The sequence below is a fragment of the Notechis scutatus genome, chromosome 4 (genome assembly GCF_049901735.1).
Source record: "Notechis scutatus isolate UNSWTSFEM ecotype Mainland chromosome 4, rNotScu1.2, whole genome shotgun sequence".
NCBI lineage: Eukaryota > Metazoa > Chordata > Lepidosauria > Squamata > Elapidae > Notechis > Notechis scutatus.
Genome location: NC_142012.1, coordinates 142,668,075 through 142,685,283, shown reverse-complemented (window position 1 = coordinate 142,685,283; position 17,209 = coordinate 142,668,075). Strand labels below are relative to the sequence as shown.

The window sequence follows — 17,209 nt, the reverse complement described above, 5'->3', positions numbered from 1 at the left end:
TCATTGCTGTAATAGCTATCCAGAAACCCCCTCCTTACATGATGAATTGATTACTTAGTCAATTACTCAAGTAGTACTCAAGTAGTAATTTACAACCCTAGTTGGGACCAAAATTTCCACTGCTAAGCAAGGTAATTTTTAAGTGGGTTGGATTCTTTTCGCCATTGTTTTTAAGTGAATGGCTGCAGTTGTTAAATTGATCTGGCTTCCCCCGTTGATTTTGCTTATTAAAGGACTGCTGGGAGGGTCACAAATGGTGATTCAATGACCCTGGGAATGCTGCACTGATTGGAAGTGTGAGGACCAGTTGTAAATCACCTTTTTTTCCAGGGGTTCTATAACTTTGAATGATCACTGAATGAATTGTCAGTTGTAAATCAAGGACTACCTGGTTTTTGTTTGGTTTCTGTTTTTCTTAGTATATATCTAATTATGAAGATGTCAAAACATAGATATGGATAATATATGATTTAAAGTGTAGCAAAATAAATACATCCCACCAAATACCTTTTTAAAAGCCCAACAACCTGGTTTTAGAAATATTATTGAAAATACTAAAGAAACTGATTGTGTTTCTCCAAGATTTCCAGTCTGTTTCAATATTTTTCTTTTATAAAGGAACTCTCTTCCATATTAGCATCACCACAAATTCAACTCAGTCATCAGACATCCTAACAGGTAGCCCACACAAGGGTACGTTGATGGGTGTGTGAACTTTAAATGATTTCATATGATAAATAAGGAAAAAGTCCTAGAGTTTTCTTCCTTTTAGATAAAGCTGGAAACCGGTATTAATTTCAGTCTCATTTGAAGCAGAGAGCTGTATGGAATGGAATGAGAAACGAGCATTGCCTTTTGAGGGATATGATTCTTCCTTAGAAAATCAGGATAAAGTTCAATTTTGATTCCATACAGCAGAAGTGTATCAACTTGCCTGCCAATTCAACAGAATGAAAACTGCACAAATCACAGACACGCAGGCCATTTTGGACAGCAGATAAAACATTCAGCATAAAGTTGAATTACCAAATAGAGGAAAGAGACTCTGTTGATCAGAAAGCCAAACAGTGAAAAAAGGACAGGATCTTTCCAGAAACAAACACTTGTAAGGGCGTGCACCCACACACAGACTTCTCTAAATACAGTACTGTTTATTCTTACCATGCTTTCCAAATTAAAGACTTATGCTGGCCTTAGCTTAGCAAAGTATGTGTTTATATAGTGCATGCATAAATTTGTATAAAGAACTTTACAGTTTCTTAACCGTTTCTTTTTCTCCCTTCTCCTTCACACAGGTATTCGTATCTATGCTTTGATATCTTCATTATGTTAGACAGCTAAACTCCATATTTTCCAAGCTTAACTTTTAACCTAGAAAGGGGATGGCAAAAGGTAAAATAAGTCTTTTTGAGCCTTTTGGAATTCCAGGACTCTTGTCAAACTTTCTTCACTGACTCCTGGTTTGTCATTTCCAAATGTTGTAGTCTTAGTTCTTTTTCACTAGGTAATTTTCTTGCTTGTCACGCTTTCAAGTCATGATTGCACCTGTTAGATCCCTAGTTATAGATCAGAGGTTTTCAAATTTGTCAGCTTTAAGACATGTGGACTTCAACTCCCAGAATTCCTCCTCCGGTCATGTTAGCTCAGGAATTCTGGGAGTTGAAGCCCACAAGTCTTAAACTTGCCAAGTTTGAAGACCCTTGTTATAGATTCTCATTTCTTCAAAGTTGCCCTAACTTTTCTTTCATTCACATAACAGCCCCAAGCTACACAGCACCAACTTGTCCACAGCTCATTTGTTGAAATATTTGCTCCAAAAGGCAGACATTCCTGCTCACAAGAATTAGGCAAGAAGATTCGTAGTCTTTATGTGATTCTTTGCATGGGGCTGGCCCAGACAAAAATCTTAACTTTGAACCTGCTTAAAGTGCAACTTATTAAGTTATATCATATACAAGGTACCGTTACTGGTTTTCAACAACATGATACTGGAAGTTGTATTTCTTAGCATTCATTTGTTGGGGCATCTGCTGGAGAGGGATCAAAACAGTCAAGAATTTGAGTTTTGACCAAGGATTAAAGCCTGATTCTTTCAATATATATGTCAATATTGTCTGCATGTACAAAGGAGCCAGGTTTCAATTGTATGATTTGCACATGCCATCTTAACTTTTATTCACCCCATTGGCAGATGCCCCTTAATTATAGTTCAGAAGTTGAATCAGATAGACAGTAGATTAAGATTGAACAAGTTGAGGTTTAGCGCTATCTGACAGTTGTTTTAGAGATTTGCCACGATCAAGCAAGTTTTCCTTGAGTTGCATTTTTGTCATTTGCTACTCATATCTCTAATGACATCATCCTAGGATTTTTCCTTAGCTTCAGAAACCTCAAAGCTCTTCTAATCTGCATTATTAATATGCCTATAGCCCATGGAAGTCAACTTCAAATTCAAACCTCAGTGCCCAAACACCAGCAACAAATATGACAATACTGGGAGAAACATTAACTAATGAGTAAAAATAATCAGAGAGTGCCATAATGTCTTTGCATATTATGTTTTGAATTATTCCTCTTCTTTCTTGCATTAGGGTTACTTTCTCTGATGTCACACATACTGTTATAAAGCAATGTCTAAATTAGATTATAGCACTCATCAAAAGAGCATGCAAAAGGAACTTGGGATGTTAAGTCTGTAGAAAAAAGGATACTACAGGAAAAGGAATGATGCTTCTATTGTCACAAACACTAGAATAGGAAGTAAAAGTATCAATTGCAACAATAAGAATCTTGCAGAAGTTGCCAGAGACATTTTCTCAATAGCCTGTAAATCTGTTTAATATATGTGATGGAATAGTATAGGAAGATTTCACAAAAAGTCTTTTTCAGCTAGTCCAAAATGCAATAGCCTCAATGCTTACTTGGCAGCCATTTTATTACTACACTGTACCACTGCTATAGGAACAATACTGATTACAAAATGTTGCAGAATACAAGTCAAGGTACTGATCTACCTTTAAAGTCCAGTATGTCTTGAAAAGGCTATCTAAAATAATAACAACCCATGCTTTTCTCAGATGGTTTGTGCTTGACTGGTCCAGAGAGGCAGATAAATCCTGATGAAGACTGGCATCTAACAGGAGGCAGCCCAGCACCAGGCATCTTCTGTGGGAGCTCCTCTCCTTTGAAATAGCTTCTGTCTTGAGGCAAGGATGGGTCCCACTCTTATGGCCTTCTGGAAGCTGGTAAAGATACAGCTGAAGCAAAGGGCTTTCAAAGATCAGTTGCAGAGTCAATGTATATAAATTAATCAATATATGATTTTTATTGGATTTTGTAATAAATTACTATTATTATTGTACTTCACTATTCATTATTCATTTATTATTATTGGGTTTAGTATGTTTTTTTTTTTTGTTATTAACTGTAAAACACCAAGAGTCTTTCCGAACTGCATTGGGAAAAAAATACTGTACTGTTTTCAAGTTCTTTACAATTGATTGATTATGTACCATTTTATCATTTTTAACTCCTAGTGATCAAAAGATTATCTACTCCCAATCTATTTCATGTCTCCCAAAGGTGCACTCATACCTCTGTAACTGAGTCCATCCACCTTGCTGCTGGTCATCTTTTTCTTCTCTTTCCTTCTATTTATATCTTCTATGCATCTTGCTTTCTTCATAACAATACAGGACTGGTTTATTATTGCCTTATTTATCATGAAATCATGTCTTTGCCATTATCACTAAAGTGATAATTTGCCTTCAGCATCTTCCTGTATCACTGTTGCACCTTATAGGTGCCTGCTTGCTTTAGCTGAGCAGTTGGGGTGGCCTTCACATGGCATACATTCCCAACATTAGTATACACTCCTGACAGTCTTCACTCCTTCCTCCCTGGAACATACCACCACCACTACAATAAGGTAGCAGAATAGGACTGGGGCTGTGGGGGGAAGAAACTTTGAATCAGTGCTGACTTCTGTCATCCAGATGGACAAGTCCCTCCAGTTTTCTTAACTGGATTTCAGAAATCCCTTGCTTCCTTCTTCAGTTGAGAAGCCCTTGCTTCCTTCTTCAGTTGAGACAATTCAGAAAGCCCTTGCTTCCTTCTTCAGCTGAGACAATGTGACTGGCCCAAGGTCATCCAGCTGTTTCACATCTAAGGCAAGACTAAAACTCATGACAACATCTAGTTTCTAGCCTAGACTTCTCCAAACTGGTTTGCTTCTCTGAAACAGATTTCTTTAATATCTGTTTTAGATTTCAATGCAAAGCAGACCAAAATTCTTCAGAGCTTTCTTTCTCACTTAAAAAAAAAACTGGGACTATATCTGACCTCCAATTACCTGGCATGTCACCTGGATATTTCTGAACCAAACTAAGAGGTGATTAGCCCTGCCTTTCTTCTCTAACCTGTTCTCTGCAATAAAATCTTACGGCAAAGGAGAGCACCAATACATTTTAGCACTTTCACTAAGGAGCTGGGTTTCCCTCCGCCCTTCCTCTGTCTCTCCCTACCTCTCTCTCTCTTTTCACATATCTGAAAAATAACTGTGTTGTTCTTAGTGTCTTTTATCAACCTCACCTCATCTTAATCTTTAGCATTTCTTGATACTATCTCTATATTTTGGGCTCTATTTTCCCTTGTGATTTATAATTCACTCATCTCTTAAATATGCTTGTTATAGGTTCAGTTTTCTTACTTTTTTGCGCATGTAGATCCTTTCTACTGCCATCTTTCTCCCAAACCCAATTGAAATGGTTTACAAATCAATTTCTCCTATCTCCTTTTTTTAAAAAAAATACAAGCACCTTCCATTGCATTTTCCTCATTAGCTGCTCCCACCATGAAATGCTATTAGAATTGCTCTGAGTTCATTAAAACCTACCTTTTTATAAAGTTCTAGATAAGTGTTTGTCTACACTCAGTATTAATTTCTCTTAAAAATAAAAAGTCCACCATTGTATAACACTGTATATTACATTCAATGCTCCCATTACTCCCATTTCTTCAGCAAAGTCAGTTAAATTTTGAGTTAAATCAGTTGAAGGGAAGGTGAATCGTTACACAACAGAGACACAATTCTTGTAGAAATTCTACAAGAAAACTAGCTTTCTAAAATTCATTATTGCATATTCTTAACTTTACTTACTCTCACTTCCCCCCCCCCCCCACACACAACACAAAACACTTGTTACAAAAACAGCGAATGGATTTTCTGCTGCTCTCCAACAACTTTATTTTGCATAAGATATTGTTCTATATCTTTCTTTAAGCAGCTTCGAAGTAGTTATCTTGCACAATTAAAGATTTTCAACTAAGTTCTGATTTCACATGCATCATCTGGAACACTTGAAAGACACAGGAAATTCTACTTCACCAGCCACAGACCAAAGAAAGAACTCACTGGGCAACATTAAACGGAACTACTTCTGTTTTTCTGAAACAGTAAATAAGACAGCAGGTATGTACCTCTTAAAATATAATTCATTATCATTGTCAAACTATTTAATTTCATATGTAGTATTATATTTCTTTCTAAATCTCCAGGGTAATGTTGAGCTTCATCAGGTACCAAGGGTTTACCCTGAGCTAAATTAAAGATGTGAGAAATTGAAAGGCAATTCAAACAAATTAGTTCGGTGCTTTCAAATATCTAAAGTAATTCTATGACAGGTACAGGAATCCGTTACTGCCTCAGAAAATTGTTTGTTACGTTATTTAGACCTTTAGATTTAGCAGAATGACCTACTTTTTTTTAAAGCCACAAGTAGAGGTGTAAGTAAAATATGGCAAATATAGAAAACAGCACACTTCCTCTAACAGCAACTCTGCCAGCTCCACTGCCACCACCATGCAATGAGCTTTACCAAAAACAGCTGGTCATCCCAGCTCAGGTCTGCTCTCAGCAGGGCCCAAAATTGCTGAGAAGTCAACAAGAGGTTCCCACAAGTAGATATGAGCCTGTTCTACTATCTGTGTGTGTATGTGTGTGTGTGCATTCATGTGTTTGTGTGTGTGTGGATAACTGTGCACAGGTCATCACAATTGAGCCCAAATTTCTGTTAAGTAATAAAGTTAGTGAGCTTTACCCCATTTTATGACCTTTCTTGCCATAGTTGTTAAGTGAATCACTGCAGTTGTTAAACTAGTAATAGAGTTGTTAAGTGAATCTGGCTTCACCGTTGACTTTTTTTGTCAGAAAGTTGTAAAAGATGATCACTGCAACCATCATAAATATGAACCAGTTGCCAACAGTCCAAATTTTAATCATCTGACTATGGAGATGCCGCAATAGTTGTTAAGTTTGAAAAATGCTTATAAGTCACTTTTTTCAGTGCCATTGTAACTTTGGACGGTCACTAAACGAATGGTTGTAAGTTGACAACTACTGTAGTCAAGTTCATATGTTAATTTTAGTCAAAGAATTTTAATGCTAATAATGGCAACATCCATCCATGCCACATATCTGGATGGAAAACTAGCACCCATATCCAATTACTTCTGGTTTTTGTACAACTCTCTTTGCAAGGGGATCAATTGAATTCCAGCATTTATTCTTTGGATGAGCAAATATTCCAAAATCCCTGAGTTAAGAATTTGTCTTGTTGATAATAGTTTCTTTTAAGTAATTGCAATATTACTTATTTTAGGCAGCTTATGCTAATTTACCATCATACAAAACAAAAAGCATAGACTAGAAACAAGAAAAAAAACTAATAGCAAATATACTTAAACTATTAAAAATAATTTATAAATGTTATTAAAAGGAGAAAATTGGATTAATTCAAAGGAAGGCCCCAAACGACTGTAAATTCTGTAACTGAACGTCCCAATGATAACTAAGTCAAATACACGCTTCTTTAGGGACAGCCTGCAAGCGTCTTAAATCATACTGGCAGTCTTGGCTGCAAATACAGTATGAATGCCAGATGTATAATGTACCAATAAAGGGGCTTTGTAGATCAGGGTTGAAATGAGGTGCATAATGCCCAGATAATGTCCACTGACTTTTCTGGGCATTATGCACCTTATTTCATTATCATTTTCAATATAATGGAAATCAGATGTAGTCTTTGCAGTGAAAATATAGATTTGGCCTATTATGTCAAGATGGTAAATTATTAAATTTATAAATTATAAATAGAACAGAACTCAAAATAAAGGCATCCAACGTCAGAAAGTCAAATGATCCTTGCTGTGAAAACCTCATTCAAATAATCCATGATATTATTGCTTAAATTTCTTTTTTTTTTCCCACAAAATTTCACTGATGTCACTTTACAAACAAATAGAGAGAAAAATGTACATAATATCACCAGTAGGTGATTAAATTTAATTACAATATCTGTTGTACTATGATGGCAACTTAGATTAAATTTAATTACAATATCTGTTGTACTATGATGGCAACTTAGATCACATCCCACAACAGGGAGCTTGCTCTTAATTCTGGACAAGAGAAAGGTAATGGGATATCATCTAGGTTAACTTTTCTTCTTCAAAGCCAATAGAATTTTAGGATAAGGGAATCATCATAGATCAAATTTGGAAGCTTCCACATCTGGTGTTTTTCTAAATAACATTTAAACAGCCAGAAATTTCTCATGCTTTCTATGGCTTAGGAATTCTGGGATTCCCATTCAGTAAGAATGAAAACATATGTTCCATTCCAGTAATTTGGAATTATTAACTGTAATGCATTTATAATTATTCACCAGTTAAAACAAATTAAGTCAACAAAAGAGTTGTATTTACAGCAGTGGGAGAAAAAAGCCAGACTAAAATGTGACTCTCTCTGATCGTAAAATTACTAACTACAAAAGGAATGTAAAAGGTTCATGGCAAGGTTTATACTAATAAAACTTCTTCAAACCATTGAAATGCCTACTTAGATTGGGTATCATGTATTATTACAAGTTTATTCTACAGTTAACAGTAAAATAACAGGCACAGAACAGGATGCAAAACCACTTTTGAAACAAAACAGCATACCGAGCTTCTCTCTCTCTCTCTCTCTCTCTCTCTCTCTCTCTCTCTCTCTCTCCCTCCCTCCCTCCCTCCCTCCCTCCACCCCCCACCCTTGGTGAAATATAGGTTGATCAGGAGAGCCCATGGGGTTGTGGGCTTTTGTGGGTGTTTTTTTTACTTTTTTCTTTGCTTTGCTTTGGTTGCCTTTTTTTAAAAAAAATTATCTTTTCTGGTCACATTTCTGGTTAAACAATTAGCAAAGAAATAAAAGAATGTACGAACAAATAGCCAGATAGTTGAAGAAATGCAAAAAAGAAGGTCCCATGATTGTGATTGTGAAGGTAGTGGACAATCATAATGTGGTACTAATAAAGGAGGATATTTATATTTATAGGGTTGAAATGAGGGGTCCTTGGTGTTCTCTGACCTTGGGTGTATTTTTGCAGATGTTTTATTACCCAAACTAGGTAATAATTTTTTCTGATTTCTCTTTATCTATTATTGACACTACATCTTTTTTAAGAATGAGAAGGCTCATAGTAATATTTCATATATTTATTGAAAACTCAGAATTCATTGTTTTTCATTTGGGTGAAGTTACTTTGCTTCTGTTTCCTAGAAGTAGCAACTGCTGGTACATGAGGAAACGACTGATTTTACAATTTTCTATTCAGCATGTATGCTTTAACAATTTGCTACAATTGTTACTACTTATACTGGTACAAAATTACTACTTTTGTTTCAGACTAACACCTTGAACATGATGCCAACATTCTATAAGACACTGTTAGTTGCATCTTAATTAAGCTACTTTTAAGATTACAGGTAAGCAAGAGAGCTTTCCCTGTCACAATGCCTGCCCTTTTCCTATCCTGACATTCAACGCTTTTTAATATTCTCTCCCTCTCTCTCTATCTCTCTCTTCCCCTCCATCCCTCCCTCTTTCCCTCTCCCTCTCCCTCTCATTCTCATTCTTTCTCATTCACAGATTCAAGGTGATTCCTACAATTTGCCTCTACTTTGAAACATTTCAGATGGCTTCAATCAATTCTTCAGAATGCAATATTTATTCTCAGATGCAGCCATTCACTTATTTTTATTATTTGATTTTCCTTACTGGATTCATTGGCAGCTGTTTTGCTCTCTGGGCCTTCCTGAAGACCAAGAAGCATTGCAAATGTATGAATGTTTACTTAATTAACCTATTGACAGCAGATTTTTTGCTGACCCTCGCCCTGCCAGTGAAAATAATTGTAGATTTAGGAGTTGCCCCATGGAAACTGAAAATATTCCACTGTCAAGTCACAGCATGCCTGATCTACATTAATATGTATTTATCAATCATATTCTTGGGATTTTTAAGCATGGACCGGTGCCTCCAATTAACAAAGGGATACAAGATCTATAGGATTCAGGAACCTACTTTTGCCAAGATGATTTCAGCAGTGGTATGGTTAATGGTTCTCTTCATCATGGTACCAAATATGATTATTCCAATCACAGAGGTCAAAGAATCACCAAATGTAGGATGCATTGATTTCAAAACAAAAGTGGGAAGAGACTGGCACGTGTTCACCAATTTCATATGTACTGCAATATTTCTGTATTTTTCAGCTATGGTGCTCATCTCTAATTTTCTTGTGATCAGATTACTTTTTCAAAACAAAGGTACAGAAGACTATCACAGTGTAAAAAAAGCTCTGGTAAACATCCTTTTAGTTACCGCAAGCTACATCATATGTTTTCTTCCTTACCATATTGTTCGAATCCCATATACGCTGAGCCAAAGCAAAACTATAATCACAGACTGTTTCCTTAGAGAATCTCTCTACAAAGCAAAAGAATCCACTTTGCTCTTTAGTGTATCAAATCTGTGCTTCGATCCCATTTTGTATTTTTATCTGTCAAAAACCTTTAGACTAACAATGACTAAACATTTTGTATCCTTTAAAGGTAGACACGTTTCTCTAGATGATCAAGAAATGCACGAAGAGAAAATGCCAGAGTTTCAGGTTTCAGCTGAAACTGCAATCCTTTCCACATGAACAGGACATTAAAAATGCATTTGACTTCCCACTTCATTGGCCTACTTTGGACTTCTATGGTTTGAATAAGGTTGGGGACTGTTGGGGGCGAGCGGTGGTAAGACTGAACAGAAGGAGAACATGGGCATTTTGTGTGATATGCCAAACAGTAGTTTATACTTCATCCTCTAGATCAGTGGTCTCCAACCTTTCCGGCTCGGTGGACCAGTTGAGGCAGCGGTGGTTGGGGGGCAGCGGGAACAGTTTTGCGTGCACAAGGGGCACTTTCACAAATACAGGTTCATGCACACGCACTCCTCCACCACTTCCATGGCCAGGTTCCCAACAGGCTACAGTCCAGCAACAGGCCGCAGACCAGGGGTTGGGGATCTCTGCTCTTGATTGCAATGAACCTCCCGGAACAAATCATGATTAAATAATTAAATAGTAAAAGTTAAATAGTAAAAATATAGGATCAGCATCATCATACAAAGCTATAATTAAGATAACTAGAAAATAGATGAAAGTCAGGAAACATGAAAACTGGCTAAAAAGCTCATTTAATAGGCCTGGATAAGATTTAGCTCTCACTTGTTACTGACAAATGTCTCCAAAATTAGTCCAAAGGTTATTTCATTTCATCAGTGAATAATTGTTACTGGTAGATGTTTCCAAAGTTCAGATTGAAGAAGGTTTGAGAGTGGTGGATCACACAAAGGTCTTAAAAGAGATCCATGCTTTCATGCTCTGCTTAACAGTAAGTAAATCCTTATTTTTCTAGTTTTAATACAAAGATAAACTATAAGCTATTGGAAGAGAAATTCTAATCCAATTCTAATCGTAGGTAAAAGAAAAAGTACACAAACTGAGAACTTCCTCATGCATGCATCTGAGCTGAATATGTATCATTTAATATACTATTTTCTAATTTATTCTTCCCCTTATTGCGCATCTGCCATTCTTAAAGCAGAATAGATATGTGTTGGGTCATTATTTCCAAATTGATGACCTTCAAAGCTATGAAAATCTTAAATACCTTTGAATCGATCTAAGGGGAAAAGACGGTTTTCAAAGGATTTCATTAGAACAAACTTTTTCCCTTTTGGATAACTTCATGCAAACTTTTGCTTCATGAGGAACTCTACTATTTTCTATTACATTATTATTATTCTCTAAAGAACATCTTCTAAAAAAGCTGAAAATGTTAATCCTATACAAAAGAATGTCTAGCAGACTCCAAGAACATGGAGATAGAACATTGGTCCAAGAAAGAGGGCAAGCATGTGAAAGAGACTTAAACTAATTCTGCCTTAATTACACAAGGTATCAGTTGATCTGAAGAAATGCTTTGGTAGGCTTTAAACATTACTTCATCCTATATGCAATAAGGAGCATTCCAAATATATATAACAGGTACTCTAAGCATGGCAGTAACTTGATACAATTAAATTGATGACAATTTTCAAACACACAATCGGGAGGACGCTCAATTTTCAGAAATTGAGGGGGCACAGATTGCCAACTCTGGCTCTAATCCTAATGTTTCACACCTGTGAAATAGTGCCAAAAGGCCAGCATTTTAAATTATTTATAAAATCCATGGTGCTTTCACTAAACAAAATGCTTTTATCAGTCTGGCCAAGTTCTTGCAGTTTTCTTGGCAAGATATTCAGAAGTGGTTTGCCACTGCTTTCTTTCTACGGCTGAGAGAGACTGCCTGGCCCAAAGTTACTCACCTGCCTTTATGCATGAGATGGGATTAGAACTCAGTCTCTCAATTTGTGACTTAATGCCTTTTAACTACTACACCAAACTGACTCTCTGAAAGTAATGTCGAAATAACAAAAAAAATTCATTCGTAAGAATTGAATCTTTTACATTATATCATAATGTTGATTCTGTCCATCCCAAGTTACATTTCTAGTTGATTAGGTCCCATTATATATAATAGATTAAGTTTAGTTATGATTAAATTGTTACTCTTTTCAGTGAAGTTTAAATAATGCAGAAGCTAGTTGAAGAGCGTCTACATCCAGCTAAATTGAGATGTAGACCAGGGGTCCCCAACCGCCGGTCCGCGGACTGGTACCGGTCCGCGGAACAAGTCTTACCGGGCCGCTGGTTGCTGGGCGCCGCCATCTTTTTTTGATGAAAAAGTGCTTCCGGTGAGCTTTTCCGGGTAGAAAGCTCACGGAAGCACTTTTTCATCAAAAAGATGGCGCTAGCGCTTCCGTGAGCTTTTCCGGGTAGAAAGCCATTTCTACCCGAAAAAGCTCACCGGAAGCGCTGGCGCCATCTTTTTGATGAAAAAGTGCTTCCGGTGCCGGTGCCGGGCCGCGGCATAAAAAGGTTGGGGATCACTGATGTAGACTACAGAAAACAATAAGTTGGGATTAAACTTACACAGACACATTTCCTAATTAATATATATGAAGTGGATCTCATTGTTCAAAATTTTGCATCAACTCTTAAAGATGGGAAGGGTTACTTACCAAAGGTATAGGAAAATGTGTAGCATACTGCAAATGTCGAAGGAGATGGTAATTTGATGGGAAAATCAGCTCCCTTCCTTTTTCTTTCTTTGTAGACTTTTCATTACTTACTGAAGCTCTTCTGTTTTGTACTGGTATTGAATTCAGATTTTCACAAGACTCCCCAGGCATTGGAGAAAAGATCTAGGCCATTTAAAATATTTAATATTATAAACATAAATGTCCTCCAGATTTATAGTATGTTATTTTTTAAAAAATAAACAAGAAACAGGAAATAAATCAAAGGTATCTATGATTTAGTTTCAATACAATGGAATTATCTTGAAATAGGCAATAGTGAATAGTAATGTTATTGAGGAGGTTGGAATAGCATTCAGTACTAACAATATAAAAGTTGCTATACTAGCAAACCCTCTACATTCCATGAAAGTAGCAACAGACAATTTAATGAACAACTTCCTATTCCAGCTCCTAGCCTTTATGTTACAGTAATAAGAAAACGGACCAAATGCAAAGCTTTTGAGTAAAAAGATAGGGTAACTGTTTCTAAAGCCAAAGAAACCTGTCTATGTACAGGTAGTTCTCAACTTACAACTGTTCGTTAAGTGACTGTTCAAAGTTACAGCAGTTTTTCAGCAGATGAGAACACTACCAGGCTACATAAATAGTGGTCAGGGGCTGAGCTCTTCTCCATGCACAGAAGAAAATACCTTCTCCAGACTGCAGAAACAGTGCTTGAATCATGGGGTGCAAGCCCAGTTTCTGCAGCCCAATGGTTGAGTTCCAGGCAGCAGGCAGTACTTTCAGCCAGCCCTGAAATGAGGGAAGTCTTCCCAGCAGGTGGGCAGCAGCCTGAAACCTTCCCTGCCTGCTTTCCCACTGTCTTTCTAAGGAAGCCAACTGAGAAGATTGCAAATGACAATCACATGACTGAGGGGGAGGGGTAATTGGCAATAGTTGTTAAGTGAATATCCATTGCCATGCAACTGAAAAATTGTCATGTGACCATGGGGGAAGGAAAACATTATATTCTTGGCAGTTCTTGAAGAATGGCCCATGAGCTCCACTGCTCCATGAGCTGCATTGGTTGCCAGTCTGTTTCCAGGTACAATTCAAGGTGTTGATAATCACCTGTAAAGCCCTTCATGGCCTGAGTCCAGGCTACTTGAAGGACTCTCTCATTCCAGTGAGATTGGACCATCCCACCCATGCCAGTGTAGAAGATATGCTGTGGGCTCCATCCATTTGTTCTGGGCAGCAGATTTCAAAAGAAGGGCCTTCTCTGCCATTGCACCTGGGACACTTCCCAAGGCCACCATAACTTGGAATGGCTCATTAAAGGACCGGTTTAAATTGAGGACTACCTGATGTTTGGTTCAATGTGCATGCAGATATTTGCAAGTTTTCAGTTAGTATGAATTTTGTTACATTTAAACATCCATTCACTGCAATTTGCAAGTGAAACAATCACATTTGCAATCATTTTATTGCAGGATTTCTACTGAATCACACCAATCTAATTAACTTAGTACTATCAGTTAGTAGTAGCTGTCCAGGATTTTAGCAAGTGGACAATCCAACATTTTGGTGTGTGTTATTTTTTTACTTCATATAAGCAGCAGCTTCAGTTAGCATGCCCAAGAGAGAGAGTTTCTTTAAAACTTATTTTTCAATTCTTCCCTATACTACTGATATAAAGATTGGAAATAGCCTATCATGAAATAAGGTGAAAAGCCTATAAATTCATGCTAATATTGAATTAAATGCTTGCAGTTAATTTTATATAAATTGCGGGGGAGGATTAAACCTTTTTAGAAACATCTAAAACTAATAGTTCATATTTTAGCAAGAAAACAATTACAGCATGCTTTTGTACAATACTGTATATCAAGGAAATGTAAAACATATTTTTCTTATTTTATAATATGGGAAACATTCATCTTTGTTGTCCGCCACTGATGACTAATTATTCAGAAATGCTTATTTCTACACATCACACCATGTTCAACATCTTCTTTGGAATATTGGGACTCTACATGTTGAAATTTCTTTCAGATGATGTGGCTATCCATTTTACAGTAACAAATAAGGTCTATGAAAGGGTTTGTATTTCAGGATTTTCAACAGAAAAAAACAAAAATATAAAGTTATGCCTGATGTTGTGCATGATGCATTCACCACAATGGCATTTTGAACATTAGTGAAACTAGATGAAAAAGTTTGAAAACCTAACATAATACTGTTTTGCAGAACAAAAATAGATTTCTGCTAGACAAGTTAAGGTATGTGAAAATGTGAAAAAAAAATGTATAGCAGATAAGCAGGGCATATTCCATGATGTCATGTAGCAAAGGGAAGAATTAATAAATACATTGTTTGTGGGTTTAAAATAAGAAGTTAAACCTACTGGAAATTCCGAACCAAAGTCTGTCTTTAAGTCATTCTTGTCTACATCATCAAAAATATTAGTGGTTCCTGAGTCAATATACATGTGTTCCATAAGGCTATGTTCCTAATTTTCACCAAAGAGACAAAAAACAAAAATGTGAGTCAGAGTGTAATGAAAACCCGTTGAACTGATCACAAATTATATGAATTCAAGCATAATATAAATTACTTATTATATGCAGTAAGAGTGAATATAGTCAATGGACATTACAATCAAGATAGGTTATCTTTGGTATTGTGCTGAAAATAATAAAGTTAACAAGCTTGAGTAGACTGTACTCAGGAGATTGGTCTGTAAGATTGTTTACAATGAAATGAATGATCTCCCAGGAAATATGTATTTCTGCTGTGGGATCAGGTGTTTCAACAAGGAGGAAGAAAAAGTGTAGCAAATCAGTTTTGGCTGCTCTAGAGAATTAAAATTTCTCTAAGGCATTGTAAATTACAATGTATTTAAAAGTGGTAAAGAAATATTCTTGTAGTTCCAAATAATAAGCGGTTTTAAATATATGTTTGTAAATTTTCTCTCACACAACTGGGCCTCCATCCTTCTTCCAATCATATCCCATCTCTAAGACTTTTGTCAAGGCTGTTTCTGCGGGTTCCTCATTTCCCCAATACTGATGATGTTGGATAGTGAAACATTTGCAAGAAAGCCACCAAGTTCAGAAAACACCAAGGGCCCCACAGACATTATTGGATTTTACCAAACACTTCAAAAAGGTAAACAAGAGCCTCTATAGTTAAAAAAAAAAGTTCCAAAGATTTTGCTTACAAATTCTAACTATATCTTCTTTCCTGTGTTGGAATAATAGACTTGCACTAACCATTGTGATCTTTCAAATATGTCTTTTTCAGGACATCTCAAGTTGCTGTTGCCTAGCATGTATTGGCATAATGATTCCATAACATTTATTAGTGCTTCTTTAATTTTTTTTAATACTGCATTTGTACTGTGGCTTTTAAACTTTGTTGTGTTCATTTTTATTATTGTAAATCACCAGGAGTATATTTTGGGAAGTATTTGAATGAAAGAAATTTATTTATATTTTTTTCAAAAGTTACTATTTTTATTATTGTTTTTTATAAATACAATTTGATCTAAGGGAGCCAGACAATTACAACATGATAGGTGTAACAGTCAAGTAGCATTTTATCATTTCATCCCAAAGATTGTAGCAAATCACAAATTATCTTTTAAACTTTCAGATGTCTTCTAATGTTATATCAATTCAGAAGTTAAATAATCCAATCTTACATACATACACTATTTATTAAATTTATCTGCCACTCATCTCCATGATAAGGCGACAATGGGCTCCTTACCTCAAGTTTCACATCGTGTCCCTTAGAATAGTGCTCATCCATGTTTTCCCCAGTTGGTGAACGTGTTCTAGAAGCTGCAGTGACAGATAAGTCTCCACGTGATATTAAAGTGCACATGTAAGCATCATGTGAAAAAACATCATGCCGTATAAATTCACCAAAAAGCAGCACTAGGTTCACAAATTCAATTTTTTCATATTCACCATTTGGATCAGCTGACAATAAATGAAGAATTGAATGTTGTTAAATTCACAATAAATCCAAGCAGGTACAAAAAGTAATACAGTTGCTGGAAAAAATTAATGTACTTAATCCTAATTTGGAACAGATATAATTTGATACTTACGTAATGAGGGGGCTTGAGTATCTAAAAATCTAAGGAGAACATTCTGGAAAACAGGGAGGCTAGAACCAGCAAATGATGCTGAAGAAATGGATTCCTTTTCATCCATGATTTCAACTTCACCACATCTCTATAAAAGTATGTAAAATAAAAGAATAAACTTGTGGTATCATAACTATTAAAATTACTTTCATCCCCCTCTTTTCCCAGAAATTACAAAGAATAGCTAAATTAAGGAGAAATGACTTGTCAATCCATTTGGACAATGTGATAATCTATGATGAAATCTAATTTAAGAGTTACTTGAATCTTGGTTTAGTAAAACACAAATACAAATTAAGAAACTGCATTCAAGTGTCACTGTGGGGTTTGTTTTTGTTTCGCTAAAGAAATGAAAGGATATTCCTACATCATTCTCACACACTAAAACTATAAGATACCTTTTATTGATTATTATTATCTGTTAACAATATGAAGTAATAGCTACCAGTTCCTTAGCTGGCATTGGTCTTCATACATCAGGTTCTTCCCAAGAAACTAGAATATTATTATTTATCAGTGTGGTATATGTATGGATCCAAGCAGTGTGGCCTTTTCCA

The 17,209-nt window shown here is 36.1% G+C and overlaps 2 protein-coding genes across 3 annotated transcripts in view; one reads left to right on the top strand and one right to left on the bottom strand.

Moving 5' to 3' along the window:
• MED12L (mediator complex subunit 12L) overlaps positions 1 to 17,209 on the bottom strand; it is a 196,110-nt gene that overhangs the window by 132,652 nt on the left and 46,249 nt on the right. Inside the window, exons 12-15 of the mRNA XM_087965157.1 lie at positions 16,614 to 16,740; positions 16,268 to 16,482; positions 14,901 to 15,005; positions 12,494 to 12,676 (exon numbers count right to left, since the gene is read on the bottom strand). Of these exons, the coding sequence (XP_087821283.1) occupies positions 12,494 to 12,676; positions 14,901 to 15,005; positions 16,268 to 16,482; positions 16,614 to 16,740 (630 nt within the window). The remainder of the gene's footprint in view (positions 1 to 12,493; positions 12,677 to 14,900; positions 15,006 to 16,267; positions 16,483 to 16,613; positions 16,741 to 17,209) is intronic.
• Positions 5,247 to 10,053, top strand: GPR171 (G protein-coupled receptor 171). Of its 2 annotated transcripts, XM_087965154.1 has the most exons (3): positions 5,247 to 5,470; positions 8,723 to 8,802; positions 8,966 to 10,053. In XM_087965154.1, exon 3 carries the CDS (start codon positions 9,012 to 9,014, stop codon positions 10,020 to 10,022), a length of 1,011 nt encoding a protein of 336 aa, XP_087821280.1. In that variant the 5' UTR covers positions 5,247 to 5,470; positions 8,723 to 8,802; positions 8,966 to 9,011; the 3' UTR covers positions 10,023 to 10,053. The 2 variants fall into 2 exon arrangements, with proteins under 2 accessions (XP_087821280.1, XP_026520860.2); XM_026665075.2 differs by lacking the exon at positions 8,723 to 8,802 and having other exon boundaries at positions 5,249 to 5,470.

Excerpts from the sequence above, each read along its gene's own strand:
- GPR171 (XM_087965154.1), top strand. The coding sequence starts at position 9,012 with ATGGCTTCAATCAATTCTTCAGAATGCAATATTTATTCTCAGATGCAG.